Here is a 20,069-nt window from a genome sequence, read left to right on the forward strand (position 1 = left end):
GGAACGGAGCCCAGAACCACGGTTCTTTCGGCTCAAGCTGCTGTTCCGGGAAAAGGAGTTAATTCTGCATCATTTACCACTCGGTGGCACAGCTTCAACAGGAACAGCGAAGACTCTCTCTGTTTCGGGATGTGACTGCTGCTTGAGACGCTTGTGCATTGCCGAGGTCTGAGAGCAGGCAGGGGTGCTGGCCTGCCGGCACCCTCCTACCTCCCGGTGCCTGGCCTACCCACGAGACCTTTCACATCTTGGGAAAAAGTTGTGGTTTTTTTTAGTAGTGAATTTAAGCATGCACTGATGGTAGGTTTGCTTTCAATAGTTACCTTTCACAGGCACCTTTGTCCATGGGTTGAAATGCCCCCTCCCCTAATAATGCAAAGATGGGTACTACTTTCTTCTTTAAAAATGGCTTCTGCGTTCTGAACTGTACCCTGCGGTTTTAATCTGCCTAGATTAGACTCCTCAGGTAGCATATTCAGATATTTGTAGATGTAGCAGGACTACGGGCACTTACTCTCTTGATGCTGATTCGCAAGGAGTTAGCAGGAATTTATGGGTCACTATTCAACCTAAGAACATAAAAAATGTGGTAACTGGGCATACTAAATACCTAACCCAGCAGCCTATCCCCTCCAGTGGGGATTTTATTTCCCACAAGAAAGAAGAGAGTAAGGCAAGCATATAGTAATACTTACCTGGTATACATTTCCAGTTTCTAGAGACCTGTAGCTCAAAGATTTCTGAAGTCAACTGATTTGTGTTGGCAGATGTGGGTGTCTACACTTTGTCACATCCCCGGTTTGAAGACATGAGCTGAGGGAGTCAGTGTCCTACCTGGCATTGTAATTGTGAACTAGCATTGGAATTGTAGTGTATGAGCTCCACTGTGCAATGCTAGTCCAGCAAAGAAGAAGTCACTATGGAGACGCATCCTCCCCTAGAGAGCTGGAACTAGAGTGAGGACTGCAGCAGCTGCGGTGTAGAGAAGCTGCAGTTTATCCTCCTTCCAGCAAAGCGGCTGCAAGAAAGAAAGAAGACTTCATGTGAAGGCAAGAGATCAGCGACAGCAACAGTCAAGTCAGATCTACTTATAAGCCTCCCAGAGCAGAAAGGTCATTAAAACCTAAAGCAACTCTTGGACAAGCGCTTTTCCAAGAGGAGGAGTATTGCAGTTCCAGTCAGAGTGGCAGCCAAAGATGTTACACTATCACAATTACTTTGTATCATTGGTCTTACGTTCTTGGTTCCTCCCATGCACTGGCATTTGCATTTGTGAAGGGCTGATTTGGCTGCAATTACCTTGAGGAAAGAAAGTTTTCAGGCAGATCTGATCCTTGATCCAATTGCTCACGTGTCCCCAGGAGCACGAGTACCGGTACAGCAGGAGGATGTGTGGCCCAGTCTGTGGGACTCTGCTTTCAATGGTAGCCCACACTTAGACTGGAAATACTGGACTGATATGAGACTACAGTATCTGTCACCAAATTGAGATCACCTTGACTACCTGAGAGCACACCACACCAGTCCAACCAATCTGTCAGAGGAGTACAATACAGAAAGTGGGAGTGGATGTACAGTGAACTACAGAAATAGGATTTTAATGTCTGCTTAGCAGGAAATTTTTAAAAATGAAGGCTTCTATACACTGGCATTTCACAGGACCTTTTGGAAAAAAAGTCGAACAAACCGCGAAGTGTACTTAAAGTCTGAGTATCAGAAATATTTTCTTATGATATTTGCTGCTTGACAAAAAAGAGATGTTGCAGAAAAACAAGCAAAACTGAGCAAGGATTTTATATTTAAGAAGTTTATGCTAAACTACTGAATTTTAGAGTGCACTTCAGTCTTACTGAAGTATTTTTGATTGTACTACTATCCAAATCGTAAGTCATTAAGAAGAGTCTCAGGATAAAAATAGGGTGATGTATTTATTTGCATATGTATAAGCATTATTATAACTTTGCCTTTTTATTAGTTGCATTTTCTTACTCTGTACTTGATTTCATTTTTTTTCCAACAGACGCTAGTTTTTGCATATGGTGAAGGCTGTGATTGTTTTGTTAGAGAGCACATACTGCCAAATTCCCCACATTGTAGTAAGATGGAGTAATATAAAACATTTCTAAGAAATAAACATTATTACTAGACTTTGATACAGTACTTTCTGTATGACCTTTGGATTTTTTTATGGTCTTTACCGTCTTTTTCCCTCTACATTTACTTCCTCTTTGTTTAATAATGCTCTGTTCATTTCTTATTAAATGCTCCTGTGATGGTCTCAACGGAATCCTCAATTAATCTGTGTTCATAGCTTCCGTAATTGTGTGCCAACATTTTCTTCTGTTGCGATGGTGCTGGGAAGGTCTGTACAAGGTCTGTCATTATGTTCAGTTTTTGTTACTACATGCATACCAACCTACAGATGATGATTCAAACGTTCAGCACACTTCCACTAGCTGAAGAGTGGAAATCTTTTTACTGGACAATATTACAACTTCACTTTCTGTAGTATAGACCACTGTATGTAGGTCTTTATCCTGATGCTCTTCAAAACTCACGATGAGATTATTCTCTCCCTTCATGGGCATGTTCTCCAAAAATAACCGTACTTTCATGAGAACAATTATAGTATTAGGGAATTATTCTATCAGCAAGACCAGCTTGCTTCCATATAGAGTAAGAATGAATGCAGACTTCTTCTTTCAAAAATAAATGAAAACTTCAACTGTTTACCTAAGTAGTCTCTCTTCCTCTGCACCCGTAAGTAGTTAAAGAAACCACACTCTCTCATACAGTCAGATTTGATCGTAACTTTGAGGATATGTGTGAAAGGCGCTTCTACGCACACCAGAATGGACTTTGATTTCTGAGCATGCCAGCACTTGGTGTGTGTTCAATATACATAACTCTAATCAACCAACACACCACACTATGTTCAAAGCAAATAGGTATTTCTTTGTAAGGGCTAAAAGTTATAGGTAGTCATCTATGAAAAAATATTGCTCTCTCTATATATATAGTTATAAGTATGTGTTAAGAGAGCTCAATGCTCTCTTGCCATTGTAACAAGTGTTTCTTTGCTGCAGTATAAAGGACAGCTCTCGCTTCATGTATTTTATTAAGTATAGCTCCATGAATATAGCCTTAGATTTTATAAGCTCTTAGGTATTTCTGTATGTTTCTCATAAATATGAGCAAGTAAACTAACTCCTGTCCCTTAGAATTCGTAATTACACATGCTTTTCTTTCTAGCTGCTTAAACAGTGGCCAGGATCCAGCGTGGCCAGGAGCATGCTAGACGGACAACTATTTTAAGTGGATAGCCTAGTTGAGTTACTGTGGGTTTTCTGACCACTGCCATACGTGGTAACAGATTTGGAGCAATACAGTTTGCTATCCTGTAAGTTGTAGAGATTTGATTCTTGTCATGTTTTGGTATTATCTTTGAGAATAAGCAGCAAATGCCCTGCAAAATAAACTGAATTAAGCGCAATTGGTGGGAATTCCTGTATTTCTTGGATGTTTCTGTTAAGTGCTTCCTGACACTGTTAAAGAATTCATTGTGAATATGGTTTACTGGTTTTGTTTTCCTTCTCTAGCCATTATTCTGATCTGTTAAATCTGTAGACAGACACTATACATGGCATCCACATTTTTACGCACCTTCACAATGTAAAGAACAATGTAATAATAAAATTGTTTCATGTCCTCAGTGATTTTTAAATTATTACATTTTTCAAATGTGACTCATTCTTTCACAGCTTTACCCTAATAGTAGTGACTACCTAATGTGAAAAATGATTTGCAATCCAGTCACTCTTTGGGCCACTCTTTCCAGAGTTTTTGTTCTCTCTCCATCATGTGTTGTTTGAATGAATTCCAGAAGTATATTAAACAGTGCAACAACCATTTCTGTGGTTCTTGGATTTGCCTTTTCTCTCCAAAGGAAAAAAATATATATATTGATTATTTAAAACCTATGTTTGCTTTGTGAAGTATTGAAGACAAGGTCAAAAATGTTTGCTTTGTGTTTAGAGTGCTTAAAATGACTTTTAAGAATCATCTTAGATAATGCTCAGTGATTCTCAGGTCAAAGAAAGCATGAAAAACTTTGTGAGGACCTGGACAGCTTCATTAGATCTTTGGACTACATTTATAGACTGCAGTTTCCACCTTAAGCTGTCAGGAATAGCTTGTATGGGATGCTTTCTCAGACCATCTTCTCAGACACTGAATATAGGGATGTTAAATTTGAGTGGATTCCACAAAACTGCAAGGGAAATGGAAGCAGGGTATGATCTGCTCAGGAAGGGTTAGCTGTGAAAGAGATGTACTTTTTTGTTTTATACTAATTGCAATTTCTGAACATCTGATTATTTATGGTAAGGTCTATTACATTGCTGCAGTCTACAGAGACAAGATGATAACAAAGCAATAGTAACTGAAGCCATGCTTTTGTCTCCCAGAATTGGAATGAAGTCTTTTCGCCACCAGGAAATAGTAAAAGCCCTCAGTTAAATAACACTTGTATTAAAAATGAACAATTTGTATGAAAACAAATTCCAAAGCAAACATCAGCTGCTGTTTGTGTTTATGTAAAACCTTCCTGTGGGTCTCAGTCTAGAAAAATTGCTCCATTACCCCTTTATCGTTGAAGAGACCGGGCACATTCAGTGACTTTCAGCAGCATCTCCTTTCCATGTTTCTGTGTTGATTACGGCTGTTGTACGTTGCTCTCCATTGGACCTGATAGCTATTTCCTGATGAGAAAGAAGATGTACTTGGGACTGTTTCAATCCCAATTGGATGATAATACCGTTAACCAAGCACTTGTGGCTGTAGCAAAACTTCTTTCAGAAAGCTAATGGGTCCTGGCGGACAGCCACCTAGCACAATGCTGTCTAGATTTAGAACAGAGCTTATCTGCCAAGAATGGAAATTACCTCCTGTATGTGGGTGGGTCATCTGACCAGGAGTCGTTTTCGAGCATAGAGCTTGGTTGTTAGTTCTAAGTACCCTCAAAAATAGTTATCTTCTGCGAGGTTTCTTCACTCAACTACAATTCTCTACTACTGTTATGAACACTAAATGAAACAACTCAGATGACAATGATTCGGTAAAAATGGATTTTTTTCCTACTATGGCATAGACCAAATCATGATCCTATTGAAATAATTAAAAATTCCTTCACTGAATGGTAGAGCAAGAGTATGTGAGCTGCTTCTAATGGCAGCTCATTTGCTCTATTTGTTCTAATGGCTCTCTTTGTTCTATTTGATCTAGGATGATTCACTGGTGCAGCGCTAGCATAGATCCAGTTGCCTTCCAGGTGAACTCAAAAGAGAGATACTGGGTAGCATTCTTCTCATACATATTTCCATTTCGTTTTAGCACTTGCTTGAAATGGCTAGCTTGAGACATTGTGAAATACTGAGCTCAAACACTAACAGCGGGCTGATGATGGGCTACTATTTATCCCGTTTTCTTGTCAGTACACAAATGCTGGTTCCTCTCTTAATGAGGTACAGTTAGTGCAAACTAATCTTCCTCTCTTAAGAGTCTCATAGAGTCTCTGTGCCTTGCTAAGACTGTTCACCTTGTAGCCTGGGAATACCAATATTTCAAAATTCAGTTTTTTGTCTTGTATGTTCTCTGCCACTTTGTCTATCTTTGCTGAGATACCATGTTCCTGTCTATTTCTACATGTCTTACATAGCTGTGAACATAAGTGTATCAGATCTCAGGTTCCTGGGAGCTCCATGTATGCTTTTCATTGCTGTTTTAAAGCCTCATCCAGATTTTCCAGAAGAAAAGGTTCCAGCTGCTGTTAGATCAATTTATCTTTTGACACAGGCAACATGAGGCAGGTAAGCTCTCCTGAGACATACTAAAGAAGCACCTGGGACAGCGGATTCTGATTCTTGGGACCTCACTGGTGGGGGAAATCAGACAGAGAGACCTTTCTCCTAAAAGGGAGTCACCCATGACAAATTAACACTCTCAGATACCTTTAAAAATACGAAAACATCCTTTTTATCCCCCAAAGGGCTCGCTCCATTATGTCCCGTTACGGTACTTTATTACTGATTGTGTAAATTACTCTGAGATGTGACAGAATAAACCTGTATCTTAGATCCTTATTCTACAGTGCTCAGTGTTTAAAACCACAGAAATGCACAGGAAGCAGAATAGAAATGCTTGTAACAAACCCAGAAGTAATTGAACAGCTCACTTCTGGCATCTGAGATTCCACAGTGTTAGTGCTCAGCTCTGTCCATTTACTATCTAGGTGCACACATACATACAAAAGATCGCATTTGCTGTCTCAGCAAAAGCTGAAGGTCTTCAATACTCAGCATTTGTTCCAAAATATTCTACAATCCACTCGCTAATGTTTTTATAGATGAAAAGAAATTCATTCTATACATCTGAACAAAGGACACTAACTGCATTCTACATTCTTAATTGTACTTTCGGGTACTTACTCAGAGTGCCTATCCATTCTGCATGCATTCCCACTTGCTGAATAAATTATTACATTTATCTTTCTTCTTTCACAGTGCAGTAGTGTGGGTTAAAAATAGCAGGCCTTTGTCACTGGATATTCTCTGGCCATTTAAAAAGAGACGTTTGTGTAACAGACACTGCCTATCTCTACATATGATGAAAAAAAGCTTTAAAGAAATGTTACAGAACTCAGTCCTCTCCTGGTTCATCCAGAGCAAGAAATTTGACAGCAAAGAAACTAGTCTCTAAACTAACTAGAAAGGGATAATTCTTTTATTAATCATCTTCAGGCTGTGATTGGCTGTTTTTTGGGTTTAAGATTGATGTATTAATTTTCAGTGAAATTGTAGTTTTTCACCAAGCACTACCATCTGGAAAATCATACTGAACTAACTAGCAAGTGCAACTCAGTTGTATTCCTAGGGTTTGATCCACTATTTGGGCCACACCATGCTTGACAGAAGCACCTGTATGTGCTTCATTCAGTGGAAACAGATTCGCTCTGCAGTTATATTGGTGCATTGTCAAGTTTGCTGTGATCTGTATCTACTCACCCAAACCCAATACCCAATACCAAAAAGCTTTTATCTGGCTTTCTGCTCCCTCAATCCAGTGCGTTGTGCATGACCATGCACAATTCACACTACATCAAATAAGTTACTCCAATTTAATATATAAAGGCCGCAACGCGGCCTTTTATGCACTTCTTGGTATATTCCAGAAGCTTCTAACCAATCAGAGGGGGCGCTCAAGCCCCTTTCCTTTTATGGAGCGCCAGCGCTATCCCGCTGGGGTGCCGGAGGGCCGGCTCGATCCGGTTTTAACGGTGAGTCTGGCTACAACTTGCCCCTAGAGGAAGGTGCTAGAACAGGCAGGAAACCTCTGTAATAGGCCTCAACTAAGATTGCCCTTTAAATCCTTAAACAGGGAAAGAAACTTAAAATTCATTACATAGTATGTATATTTTTGCAGAGGTACAGTCTAGCTTCAGCGCTTCTGTGATTCCACAACATTTCAGAGGTGGTAATGTGGTCCACAGGTTGTGGACCAAGCAGCTGAGCACATGGTCCCTATAGACAATGTGGGATACCAGAGAGCTTTCTAGCAGGAAGCTATAGTATTCACTTCTTTGTCCAGAATTGCTCTTCAGTCTTGGATACACTGCAAAAGAACAGGTAGTTTTACAGTGAATTGCATGTTCTTCATGTGGTGTTCTGAATAGACTGATTGCACAAATCCCTTTAGTTTGGGCTTGCAGGCTTTTCACTGACAAAACTAGCATTTTTTTTCTGGCATGCAAAACCTGTCTGCTTGTACGGAGTCATTGTTTTGGAATGTGCAGTAGCTTGGCGCATTTTCTTTCACCAGAGCTGTTTGAGACAGCAGATTCTTTTAAGATAACTTCCCAGCTACAGGCTAATACGCAGAAAGCCGAGTCCACAGATTTGAGTGTAAAAATGACTTTGCAGAAGTTCATACTGCAGTAAGATACACAGTTCAATACACACAAATCTGCTGGAAACTCAGTGCAAAAAGATAGTTCCTTTAATGCCATTATATAGGAGGAACACTGGTAAAATGGTTTCATTCACCAGCATTGGAACTAGCATTTTCAAGATGACTCATTGTCTTGATTGAGCCTGCTTTTTATGTTCAGCTTACTGGCTTTGCTGCTGGCCTGTTCAGCGATTGGCAGCTTTATAGATGCAGTTTGGTTTTATCCTGTTGACAGTCCCTCAGCCTGATTACGCATGTCTACTTATTTCTTTAATGTTGTTATTCAGGTATGTACTTAATCAAATGGAACTTGATTGCTTGGTTAAAAGGGGGATCAGGAAGGTCCATCTATTTTTTAGTTTTTAATAAATGAGTAAACTATTTGGTAAGTGGGAGTATATGGATCAGTTTAATGTTTGGTTAACAGAAAAGTAGATGATTTTCATTTGATTGACTTTTATAATAGTTTCAAAGACTTCCTGATTTATTCTCTGGAAAACTGTATGAGTTGTAACATGTATCTCCATCTGAGCTGAACAGAATTTCTCTCTCTTTTTACTATTTTTTTTTTATGTGTAGATGCAAGAAGAGTGTGATCTTTTATGGTGGGTGATGGCTTCCTTCTATATAGATGCTTATTTGCTGAGCAGGGAGACTAATTTCTGTACAGGGCAGCAGTGCACACAGAATTGTTGCATGGATAGGGTGCTATGTTGTATTTCTGTCCTCTCTAGCAGCACATACTTTTTTTTTATCCGGATATTTTAAATTTCTGTTTACTGTAAAGATAATTCAGGGGAGGAGGTTAAATATCCAGTGTTGCAGCTTTATACCTAAGCAGGTAACCAAAAACTGTGGGTCTTCTAGGTTATTCCACGAGGAAGATAATTCAGTGATAGCATCAGATACCTTTAATACAGTTATGTTTTTACAGAAATACATAAAATTATATTGCCATAAGTACCGAAGAGATCAAACCACTGGAGACAGTGTATTGTAGAAAGCATCAGACCCTTTTCAGCTCTCACCAAGCACGGTGTCACTCAAAGTCTGTCTTCAGGTGCTTGTTCTGGTTGACATCTTCCACAGCATGACCCACTGAAAGGCCCTTTCACACTCCTCTGGGCACCTGCCCAAAGCAAGCAAATGAGTATCTGTTTCGTGTGTGATGCCTTGTTTCAGCTGCCTACTTAAAACAGAATTATGTCACTTTTTTACAACAATCTTAATTATTAAGGCTGTGTATAGCAGCTTCAAGTTGGCTTTCACCCATCTTCATGATCAACCAAACCTTGCGCGTTCTGCATTATGAACATGCCAAAATGCACTGCAGAAAGCACCCTGCAAAGGTATTCCCAGGATGTCAGCAATACCAGTAAACTAGCGCTAGGGACCAAGTCCCACAGACAAAGGCTTTGGTCTACAGTTAGGCTACAGTGCCACATGAACTCATCGGGCTGCGTAGAGGTGTTTTGGCCAATACTGTGACAGTACTGAATGTGTGTGCAGCCTGGAGACTGGCCCTGGCCTCAGGAAGGCCCCTCTAACGTGGGAAAGACGGTTCTAGACCACCTTCTCCCCAACGTGAGGGCTTTCTTCCTAAGCAAGCTCATCGGCACTGCCACCCCTGTGCTTTTGCTTCTGGATAATACGCCTCCGAATGTGACCCCCTACTCCCTGCATCTGTAATTTCTACAGCTAATTATTTGGCACTGAAGTCTGGCCCGCGGGAACTGACTGTTGACCCGCTTTCCTTCATCACCTGCCGTGCTAGAGCAGCCGTGGCTCGCCATCCCTCCCCCCCCCCCGGGGGAGACAGCCGCCCGCGGGCGCGCAGCGGCGCGGGCGCGCTCCCCCGGGCGCCGGGGCCGCGCTCCCCTCCCCTCCGGTCCCGTCCCTCCCTCCCTCCGGCCTCCTCCTCCCGCCGCCGCAGCCGCCTCTCCCGCGGCGGCCCGGGGGCGGGACGCAGCGCCAGCGCCGCTGTGCGAGCCCGAGGGGCGGGGGGCCCTGCCGGCTGCTGCGGGGCTGCCGGCGCGGCGCGGGGGCCGCCCGCTGCTGGGAGGGCGCCGCGGCAGATGCGGAGCCGCGCCGCAGGAGGCACCGCGCCCGCGGCGCCGCATCCCCCGTCGCGGTGAGTGAGGCGGCGGCGGGCAGCCCCCGCCCGGCTCGGCCCGGCTTCGCGCTGCGGTGCGGTGCGCGGCCTGGCCGCGGAGCCTCGGGCCGCGCCGCGCCGGGCCGGGCCGGGCCGGGCTACGCCGGGGCCGCGCGCGGTAGCGCGGGAGGTGCGGTGCGATGCGGTGGGGAATAGCGCGATTTAACAGGTTGCGATGTGCGTGGGGTGCGCGGGTTGCTGAGCACCCCGCTTTTCTGGCACAGAGATAGGGCTGTGCGTCAAGACTGGGCTTTTTATTAGTGTTTCAGCATAACTGCTGCCTGAAGTATTGGTTCCTAATGCTGTAAGATAATTCCCAGGGATCGCGTCTTCGGTTGCTGCCTGCCTGCCCTAGGGTGTTACAGAGTGGCCAAAAATACCAGGGCATACACTTGTTTTTCTCTAGCTCCGTTCAGAGTTTAAGATGGTTCATACACATGGGGAAAATTGCAGAACTTTTCTTTCTGATAACAGGAATATGGAATAGATAAAGTAGTTTTGGGCATCCTTACAGTTACAAAGGTGATTGCATTGCTCCAAACTGATGTTTTCATAGGCTGCTGAGGCAGTGATCCTTGATTTAAATTACTATTCAGAAAATTTTCAAAGGGCGGACAGTACCTTGGGTCAACTTTTTAACTCTCCGTTATATTTTTTGCTTTTTCATATGTAATCCGTTTGAAATCTGTCAGCATAAAAGCTGCCTTTTTATTATTTACTGAATGTGTTCTCTAAATCTACTAATAGAGTGTGTATTCTTTTGTTTACTTTAAATGGACACAGGATTCTGTGTACTTTTACAAAAATAATTCAACTTACAGCATTAAATAGTTTTTAAGTGACAGGACATTTTTAAGTTTGCAAAGAAATATTTAGTCCATGGTCCAAGAAGCAGTAGGTTACTTATTTATTTATTTATTTATTTATTTTCTTCTCCTGCAGGGCAGGTGACATTTGCAAAAATCTATTCAATTAAGTATACTGTATTTTTTAAGGGTCAAGCTGTAATAAACAAGTCATATTATTAGTTACTTTTTTTTTATTCCTACACTCCGAGTCCCTTAAATAATTGCAGTGTTCCACAACAAAAAGGCTTTTTATATTTTTGTGAATACAAAGTGATTCAACTGGATGAAACAAGTAGTTTGTTCTGAATAAAAGGAGAAGAAATCAAGTGACAAACAACTGAAACCTTAGCCATTCTCAGTTGTATTTTTCACTATCTTTATTAAGTAAGTAAACAAATTCCAAAATACAGTTTTTGTATTCCTACAAAACAGTCTGTGCTCAGAGTTCTTTTATTTTTGGTTTATGAAAATATGCTTAATTATTGGCATACTGTCTGAAATCAGTAGAAAAATCTCCACAGACTTGTCTGAGCTGTAAGGATTAATTCTAGGAACTTTTCCATTATGTTACTCCTTCATATAAACATGCATCTCTGGTGTGGCCGATTACCGTTTATATTCATAAACTTCCAGAAGATGAGGCAGTAGTAGACCTCACTGGACTCATTCCATGCTTTTCCCGTAAAAAGAAAGATTCAATTTAGTAACCTCACATGAATATTTGTGGAATCTGTGTCATATTTTTAGAATGTGGAAGGAAAGGCACTCTTGAGTTTCATGTCACCTATCATGTTCTTAAGTGGTATATTTTCATGCCCTGTTTATAGAGCTGTACCTTTAAAAAACTAATACAGAAGTGCTTGAGATTAAAAATAGTGTGCTATAGTGTAAATATGTTTGCTTGTTTTTATGTGGGAATTGGCAGAAATTGCAGTTTTTCTCTGCATCTAATAGTGCTTTTTGATTGGAGCTTTCACTGCTAGTCAAGTCTGACGTAATAAAAGTGACTTATTAAAAGGTGGTAGTGATTTGATTTTTTTTTGATGTGCAGCTATCTCCTAAGCTCCCAGAATTTTTGGTATGTGTAACATTGTGCATTTGTATCTTTATACACAGGCACAGAACAGTTCTGAAGTATCTGAGGATGGATAAAGACTTCCGCTACTACTTCCAGCACCCGTGGTCTCGCTTAGTTGTGGCTTACTTAGTGATCTTCTTTAACTTCTTAATATTTGCTGAAGATCCAGTGTCTCACAGTCAGACAGAAGCCAATGTTATTGTTGTTGGTAATTGTTTCTCATTTGTAACAAATAAATACCCTGAAGGGGGAGGCTGGATATTTCTGAAGGTGCTTCTGTGGCTGCTTGCCATTCTCACAGGACTGATAGCTGGGAAATTTCTGTTCCATCAGCGTCTGTTCGGTAAGTTATATGATGCACCTGCTGACATCTTGATAATGGCTTTATGACTTTACATTAAACTCGTTGCAATTTAACTCATTTTGTATTAAACTCATTAAACTCATTACAATTTTCTAAACTTTGCCATAAATCAGTTCAAATGTTTAGACCTGTATAGAATGTGATACATCAAAGCTTACATCACTGTGGAAATTAATGCAATGTATAAGTATAACTAACAATGATTTCAGTCAAAAAAAGCTAAAACCAGCAAAAGCTAGTATGTTTGAAATAATTGAGAAGTCAATGATTTTCAGTATCGTAAAAATACTGCTTTGCATCTTCAAAGGGTAGGAAGGGGCAGTGACACTGAATGTCTTGTCAAAAATCACATAAATGGAAGCAGAGGCACTAAGTATGGGAGCTGGGAAAAAACAATTGGTTTTGAATGTTTTTCTTTTTTATTGGAGAGCGCTAGAAGATACGGAATTTCTCTGGTTTCCTTGATCTTGTCTTTTTATTTAGAGCTTTTGTGCCAAGGGGTGCAACAGCATAGTGGAGAGAGTAAGGTTGCCATCATCAGCTATCCACCAATTTCATTTACTACATGAAGGGATAAACTCCTGGCGAAGAAGCTACTGAATTCACACAGTTTGCAATTATTGGAAATACTAATTGTTTCTTTCACTGCAGAGATCTCCGAGCATTAACACTATGGTTGCTTTACTTGACTGTTACAACTAATGTAGATTGGTGTTGCAATAGAGCACTGTCATTGCTCACTGAATGCATTATATAAGTAAGTGGATGATTCCTGTTTCTAATGCAGCCTGCTAAGTCCATGGTATCATTTTAATGAGCATTCATTTTTAGGAAAATAAAAATTATCCATTGTGTTCCTAATACGATATTTTAAGTGTGTGTAATTTAAGTGTGTGTAAACCTATTAGCTGTATAGATGTACAAGATGTAACTGAACTGGGGAATTAGTTACCTATGGAATGACTGAAAGGAATAGAATGATCCTGGAATGAGTATTGAGCTTGAGAACTTCAGATGAAAAGGATTGTAAATATATAAATATATAAAAATACCTACCATTGTCTTAATTGATTCATAGTTTTAGGGGGTCTAGTAAATGTTGCATCCTCGGGTTCAAGGCTATCTAAGTTTTAGATATAAGTAGAAAAAAATGGAAAAGATTACCTCACTGTTGGCAGGTGAAAGGTTTGCACCATTCTTTGAAGCATCTGATTCCAGGTGTGTCAAAGACATTCTGCTGATCTACATGGACTAGTGCTATATTCCTAAACTGGTAGAACTGCAAAGTGGGTTATCACTGGAACATGTCTGAGCACATGAGTGATTGGCCATTTCATTGCCTCATTCTGTTAAGACAGAAAGAAAACTAGTATCAAGTGTTTCAGTAAATCAAATGTAAAGCTGTTATGTCTAGGGACAAAGAAGATAAACCATATTAAGAGACTTCTCTTAACATAGACTTCTCTTGAAGCACTGATTCTGAAAAATAGTTGAGCATCTTGATGACTGTTCAATGGAACAGGATATCTGTAGTCAATGAAGTGGCTAATTCTGTCCATGGAGGACAAATATCAGTGTTTCTGAAGTAAAGATCTGATCATACAGATACTTGTGGCAGCACAAAGGTGGGATAAGTGCTGGGAAGAAGCTAGCAGGCAAGAGATACCTACCTTTCCTACCTCTGACAGCAGTGGTGGTTTAGGAATATTTGTGGTGAGGATCTGAATTACCATTTGGATGTAGATGCAATCTAATCTACAGGTGGTTCCTGCAAATTCAGTTTCGTGGCAAGTTAAGGCAGTGTAAATCTGCCCCAGTTCTGTTCCTAACCTCGGCCACATGGATTTGATGCCCCCCTGGAGCCAGCGCTGATGTTAATGTGATGGAGCGATAAGCCAGCACAGAGAGCTAATCACATGCAAACTAAATTACTTCTGCTCTTGTCTACCAATGCAGTTGCTTGAGTTGCTAATGCAATGACTGAGGACTGTGCAGCCAAGATAGCTGGCGTCCCCAGCAGCCTGAGCTTGCAATGTTGTGAGTTGCTGGGGAGCTGCACCCATGCAGTGTGTCAATGCAAACATGCTATTGCTTATGATACAGTGAGACCAGACGGTCATCTGTGTGACTGTGCTGCTGCTGATGTGTCCACGCTGCTAGCTGTGACTGAGCTAGTGTGGATAGCGATAGCATGGAGGGGACAATGATGCGAGGTTTCAGAGCAGGCTTGCAGCTTGAGTGTGTCCCTAGGTCTCCTGTTTGTACAGCTCATGCTGAAATCTTCCTGCCAGTTATTTGCCACTATTGTTATGTCTTGCTTTTACCTGCATTAGAATGGTTGTGATTATTTGTTAAACAAGTTTCTTTCTGTTGTGTTATACCTACTGTAAATAGTGAATGACCTGCTGTCTGGAAATCGCTGTTTTTATTGAGATCCTCTGGTATGCCCTCTGGATCTTTGAGCGCTTTATAAATTCACTCTTTCATTGTTTTTCATTTCCCTAGTCTGTTTTTTTAAATAGCTGGCTCTTCTGACATATTTTCTATTTAATATTGTTTTTTTCATGGATGATTGCTTGGAATCATTTTTTTGCCCTCCTTGTTTACTTCTGTTTCTCTGCTAGATTCTGTTCGTGCAGGGAATTGGGACTGGTTGTTCCTTAAGGCCTGTGCATAACTTCCTGTAGTCAGGAAACAAAATAACCCCAGTCTGATTCCCTGTATCAGAACTTGGCTCAAAGGCTATCCTGCAAATTGAAATTGAGAAGGATTAATCTGCACGTCACTTTAGATGAAGAGGGGTGAAACAGATTTTCTTTCCCAGTGCCCTTCCGGCTCTTTCCTCCCTCGTCTTCTGTATTTCTTTTTGCTGAGCTGGCACATAAGCTAGAAAGGTAGTGTAGCTAGAACTACATTGTAATATAGTTTATCATCTTTGACAGACAATGTCTGACAATCGTGACTGGCATGAGCTATAAAAACAATAGAATTAAGGTTAAGCATGTTAAGTTTCTAAAAGTGGAAAGAGAGATGACCTCAAAATACTCCTGAGGCTTCATCTCTCTGTAAGTTTATAGAGAGATAAGAGAGTAGGTAAACTATATTGTTGAAGACAAGAAATCTTGGGTCTGGAGAACATGGTGAAGTTTCAGTTGGTAGTATTCATTGCAACCTTGGAGCAGTAACCTCTTCAGGGACTTCTTCAGGACACTGTTAACAACTTCCAAGATTAGAAAAAAAATATATTTCTTACTATTCAGTCAAGAAATAACATTACATTTGATAAATATCTCCAGTGATAAACACTGTTTGCATTGAAAATACTTATCTAGTACATTCTTCGTATTTTTTATAACGTAAGGTCAGAACAAATGGAATTTTAAATTTTCCTTTTGACTGTTATCCTCTAAATTACTTTGATTCATCACTGAACATATTTTGCATTTAGTTAGCTACTGTATTCTGCCGTGCTTTTTATTTTGCACTGGAAAAGGAAAGGTCATAGATGAATACTGGAAGTTTGGGAAAATAAAAAATAAAGATAAGTCTCCTTCCATTTTTTTGTTCCATATAAGAAAATTATTTGAGGTAGGGGAAAACTGTTTTCTTGGTGCTTACAGTTAGAAAACTGTGTCTTGCTTAGTGAGAGATTTCTTGATTTTTGTTTTCTGCTTTTAGAAAAGCAGAAGCAGCTTACAAACTGAGCCTATTAGGTGACACAATGCATTCAAAAAATCATTCAGATTTTCAGTACTGACTTAAAAGAAATTTCTGAATAAGCTTCTGCACATTTTTCATGTTTCTCTGGGGCACTTTCTGAAAAAGTAGGATTGAGTTCATTAAAAAGTGTATGTTTTAATAGGCAGTTCTCAGTTTAGGTGCATTTGCATTTCTGTACTCCAGCCTCAGGCCCAAATTCTGAGTTCAGTAGCAATGTTTTGGCCCAAAATTCTGGCTGTGCATTTTACATCTGTTTGTATAAATCTGACCTATCATGTTAATTTAAAATCGTCTTATATTTGAAAAGATTTTTTAGCATTCTGAAAGACGGTTGCTTTTCTTAAAATGGACAGTATAATTGGAAAAGGTAATACCTTAGTTTTTTTTCAGGTCAACATCTTTGTTTTGACTAATGTAATAATCCTTAGTTTATGCTGCATATTAAATGCCTTAGTTTTTAAAAGTAAGTATGGTACAAAACACACACATATCTACCTGCACATTTTTCTGATTCTAAATGATTATAAAGACATACTAAAATCTGATAAAAAGTCTGTTGTTACAGAGACTGGATTTTACTCAATTGCTAATGGGTGTACATAGATTTATAATTTGAAGTTCCTTTCTAAATGACATCGATGAAAGTAAATGCTTAAAATATCCTAACACATAATGGTAAATTATATATATAGAAGTAGAGCCATGTTTTTTAAGACTGGGAAACCATCATAATACTGCAAACAAATCAGAGCAATTGAATAAATGTTGAGGTTAATGGGTTGCTCTGTTATAAATGCTCATAGTAGGCAGTTTGTTTAGAGTTAAATGATAACCTAAACTTCATAGGCATTGGAGTGAATAAATAAAACAGTCATTGTAGGAATTGCCATGATCTGTGGGCCAACACTGATGTTGCAGAGTCTTACCTGGACAGTAGTGCCACGCTAGGAACTGTTTTACGACAAACAAAGCACTCACTGTAGGTCTGTTGTCTCAAAACATGTTTTTTCAAATGTTTTTTCTGGATGGCTCTAAAAGATACTACAAACCTATAAACAGACTCTTCACCATCTGGTTTTATGTTGAAAGTTAAAGTATATAACAACTGAAGCACTGAATGTCTACAGATTGCAAAAGGAAATTAGATGGAATGGAATTTGGTCAGGATGATAATGTACTAAATATGAGTGAAGTGAATCTGTTAGGTATCAGACATAGGATAGAATCATGAAATAATCTATTTAATATGAACATTCTAAAATAGCAGGGGTCATGCTGGTGTAAACCTTTGGCTGTAGTTTAACAGAATGAAGTGCTTGGTGGCAGTAATAGGGCGGGTATGGTTGCTAGTGTTGCTGTGACATGTCGCCTCCTCAGTGGTGTTAGCATGTGGCACACAGACCTGGAGAAGAAGGCAGAAGGCAGACTGGTTTGCTTTCCCCTCCCTCCCCCCCCCCCCCCCCCCCGAAGAAGTGACAGGATTTTTGCATGGCAATTTTTCATCCAGATTGTTTGCCCTTCTGATTTGTAACAGTAGTTACGTGCACAGTTGTGACACCATCTGTAGGAACAAGTGATAGGTGTATGGCAGTACTTGCATAAATTCTAACCTGACTGATAGAGTATATTCTTTTCCCTTGTCAGTTCTGTATCTTGCATTACAAAAAGACCTGTCACTAAATACCCAGCAACTTTGCTGAGGCTTTTTCATTTCCATTGGCGACTTAGAAAGCAGCTCGTGATAGTGGGTTAAAAAGGCCATCTTCAAGAGCCTGTTAAGTATGAATTTCAGTAGCTGTTGAAGATGTTCAAAGTCTATTGTGATTGCTTCAGTTCACCTCTCTTGTTTTCCATAGAGTGTTGAAGCAATACAGTAAGATTATTTTGGTCCTACAAAAAGTGTGCCAAGGGGCTAATCTAACTGTTAGCTAATAAAAATGCACAAATGACTGTGAGCAAGCAATTTCAAAAGCCAAAATCATCAACAAGAAACAAAAAACCAAGAAAGTTACAGCCAGTCACTGAGTGAGTGCAGGCTCATCACATTCCAGCTCTGATGCCGATAATAAGATGTCAGTCTGAACTTCATTCATCAGGGAGACCACAAGTGACCTTTAAAACATAAATAAAAAGCATGTAAGTGACCTCCTGATTTCTTCTTGTACTTTAGTATTTTTAGAAGTGCAATTTCTGCTTCCTCTCATAAGGCTCAATGAGGTTACTGTTGGCTGCACTTAGCTTTAGTTACAGAATCAACCTGGTATCAGATTACTTTTAGGTGGTAAATTACAGAGTTCAATTGGAGAGGTAAAGGCAGTAGCTACAAAAAAATTACGTTCTTTTCAGTGGAAACTTTAATTCCACTGAGTCACATCTCCCATTTCCAAAGTAGCAGTGGGAAGCTGTGAAAAGAGCTCCATATGTCAGATTATCCGTAATGGGAAGGCTGCAGAGAATATTTAGCATCCAGTGACTGAAAACTAAAAATAATTTTATTGCTACTTAATACTGATATGTCAGCCCTGTGTTTTGATCTCTCTGACATGACTTCCAGATTTTTTCTTTCCATTTGAGATTGGAAGTGAGGTTGAAATAATACCTACAATTTGACAAGAGTAGCACGGAGCCTTTCCTTTGAAGTGAGAATAAAAAGAGATTCAGTGATTGGGCAAATCAGAGGTTCAGCCAGGGCAATGCTGTGCACTAATAACAAGAGTAGGAACCCTTATATATGCGTAACTCAAAGGCTTACATTGTAGTTCCCTGATTCCTTCTGTAGAAACAGAAGTGTGCTTTCTTCTATCAAGAGTAACTTGATGGTTGTAGTGCTGGTGTAACCTAGTGCAGGGGTAACTTTCTTCCATTCCTTATTCCATACAGTGGGGAGATGGAGGCAGTGTTTCAGTGGATGACCACCTCTCTGTGTGCCGCATGGAGAGACCTGAGGAGAACTTGCTCTCCGTAGTCATACTGTGCCCTTCTAGGTCCCCTTAGACTGTCGGAGTGGCATAAAGGTTCTTCATGTATCTGGCAACATTTTGTTCCCTGTGAACTTACTGGGACTCCAAATCGGCCAGTGTAACCACCTTAGTTTCTCAAGTTTAATATTGCTTATTTTTGAAAAGGAAAAACAAAGCTACTGTGGGCTTTTGAAAACTCTAAATATGTGCTCATAATTTAAGAACTATTTAGCAAATAGTTTAGTTTATGCATTTCTTAAAGATATTTTTCATATGGAAAAATGGAAAAAATCCTAATGAAAGTGATGTTTGAAGAGGAGAGGTCAGTATTTGTTCTGTATGGGGCAGGAAGGGAAGTAATAGTGATTCCTGAGGGCATTATTGAGACAGATAAGGGACATAACTCATTTCTGATGTTAGAGAGTTGTCTGCATTCTTATTTCTCTTTTTTTTTTCTTCAGAAGGGATGATACCCCCTTTTTCTTTGTGTAGCCCCTGGCAGAGTAATGGCAGAAACAGCAGAGACATTTCTGCTTTAATGATTCAGGCTGGTGCCTCCCAGGTAGCAAAGGATTTTCCTTGGGGCAGACTTGAAAGCAGTAGAGCCACAGGGCAAGGTGAACTGAGACATGAACATTAAGCTTTGTTGTAAGAAACAATGATCTCATGAAGCTTTTACAAACAAAGAATTTTTAGTCCAGATTGTTTCTTAAGCTTAATTCAGATAAAGCACTGTGTTTTCCTTTGTTTTCTAGGTAAGGTGAAGTGTTCTTATGCATCTGTCATGTTTTACTGCAGAGACAGCTCCATTTTAGTACTAAGCTGAGTGAATTCCCCCATATATCATGTAACTTCCTTTTAGGATTGGTCTGACAATTAATCCACAAATAGCTCTTATTTATTACTGCCAAAACACTAGCATGTTATGGTTCCTGGGTGCCAA

General features: G+C 40.1%; 1 protein-coding gene across 1 annotated transcript in view; it reads left to right on the plus strand.

Moving 5' to 3' along the window:
* The first annotated feature begins 10,052 nt into the window (after positions 1-10,052).
* The window catches only part of TMEM117 (transmembrane protein 117), a 210,579-nt gene continuing 200,562 nt past the window's right edge, over positions 10,053-20,069 (plus strand). Inside the window, exons 1-2 of the mRNA XM_062567500.1 lie at positions 10,053-10,135; positions 12,121-12,425. Of these exons, the coding sequence (XP_062423484.1) occupies positions 10,080-10,135; positions 12,121-12,425 (361 nt within the window). The 5' untranslated portion in view covers positions 10,053-10,079. The remainder of the gene's footprint in view (positions 10,136-12,120; positions 12,426-20,069) is intronic.

The sequence above is a fragment of the Rhea pennata genome, chromosome 1 (genome assembly GCF_028389875.1).
Source record: "Rhea pennata isolate bPtePen1 chromosome 1, bPtePen1.pri, whole genome shotgun sequence".
Lineage (NCBI taxonomy): Eukaryota > Metazoa > Chordata > Aves > Rheiformes > Rheidae > Rhea > Rhea pennata.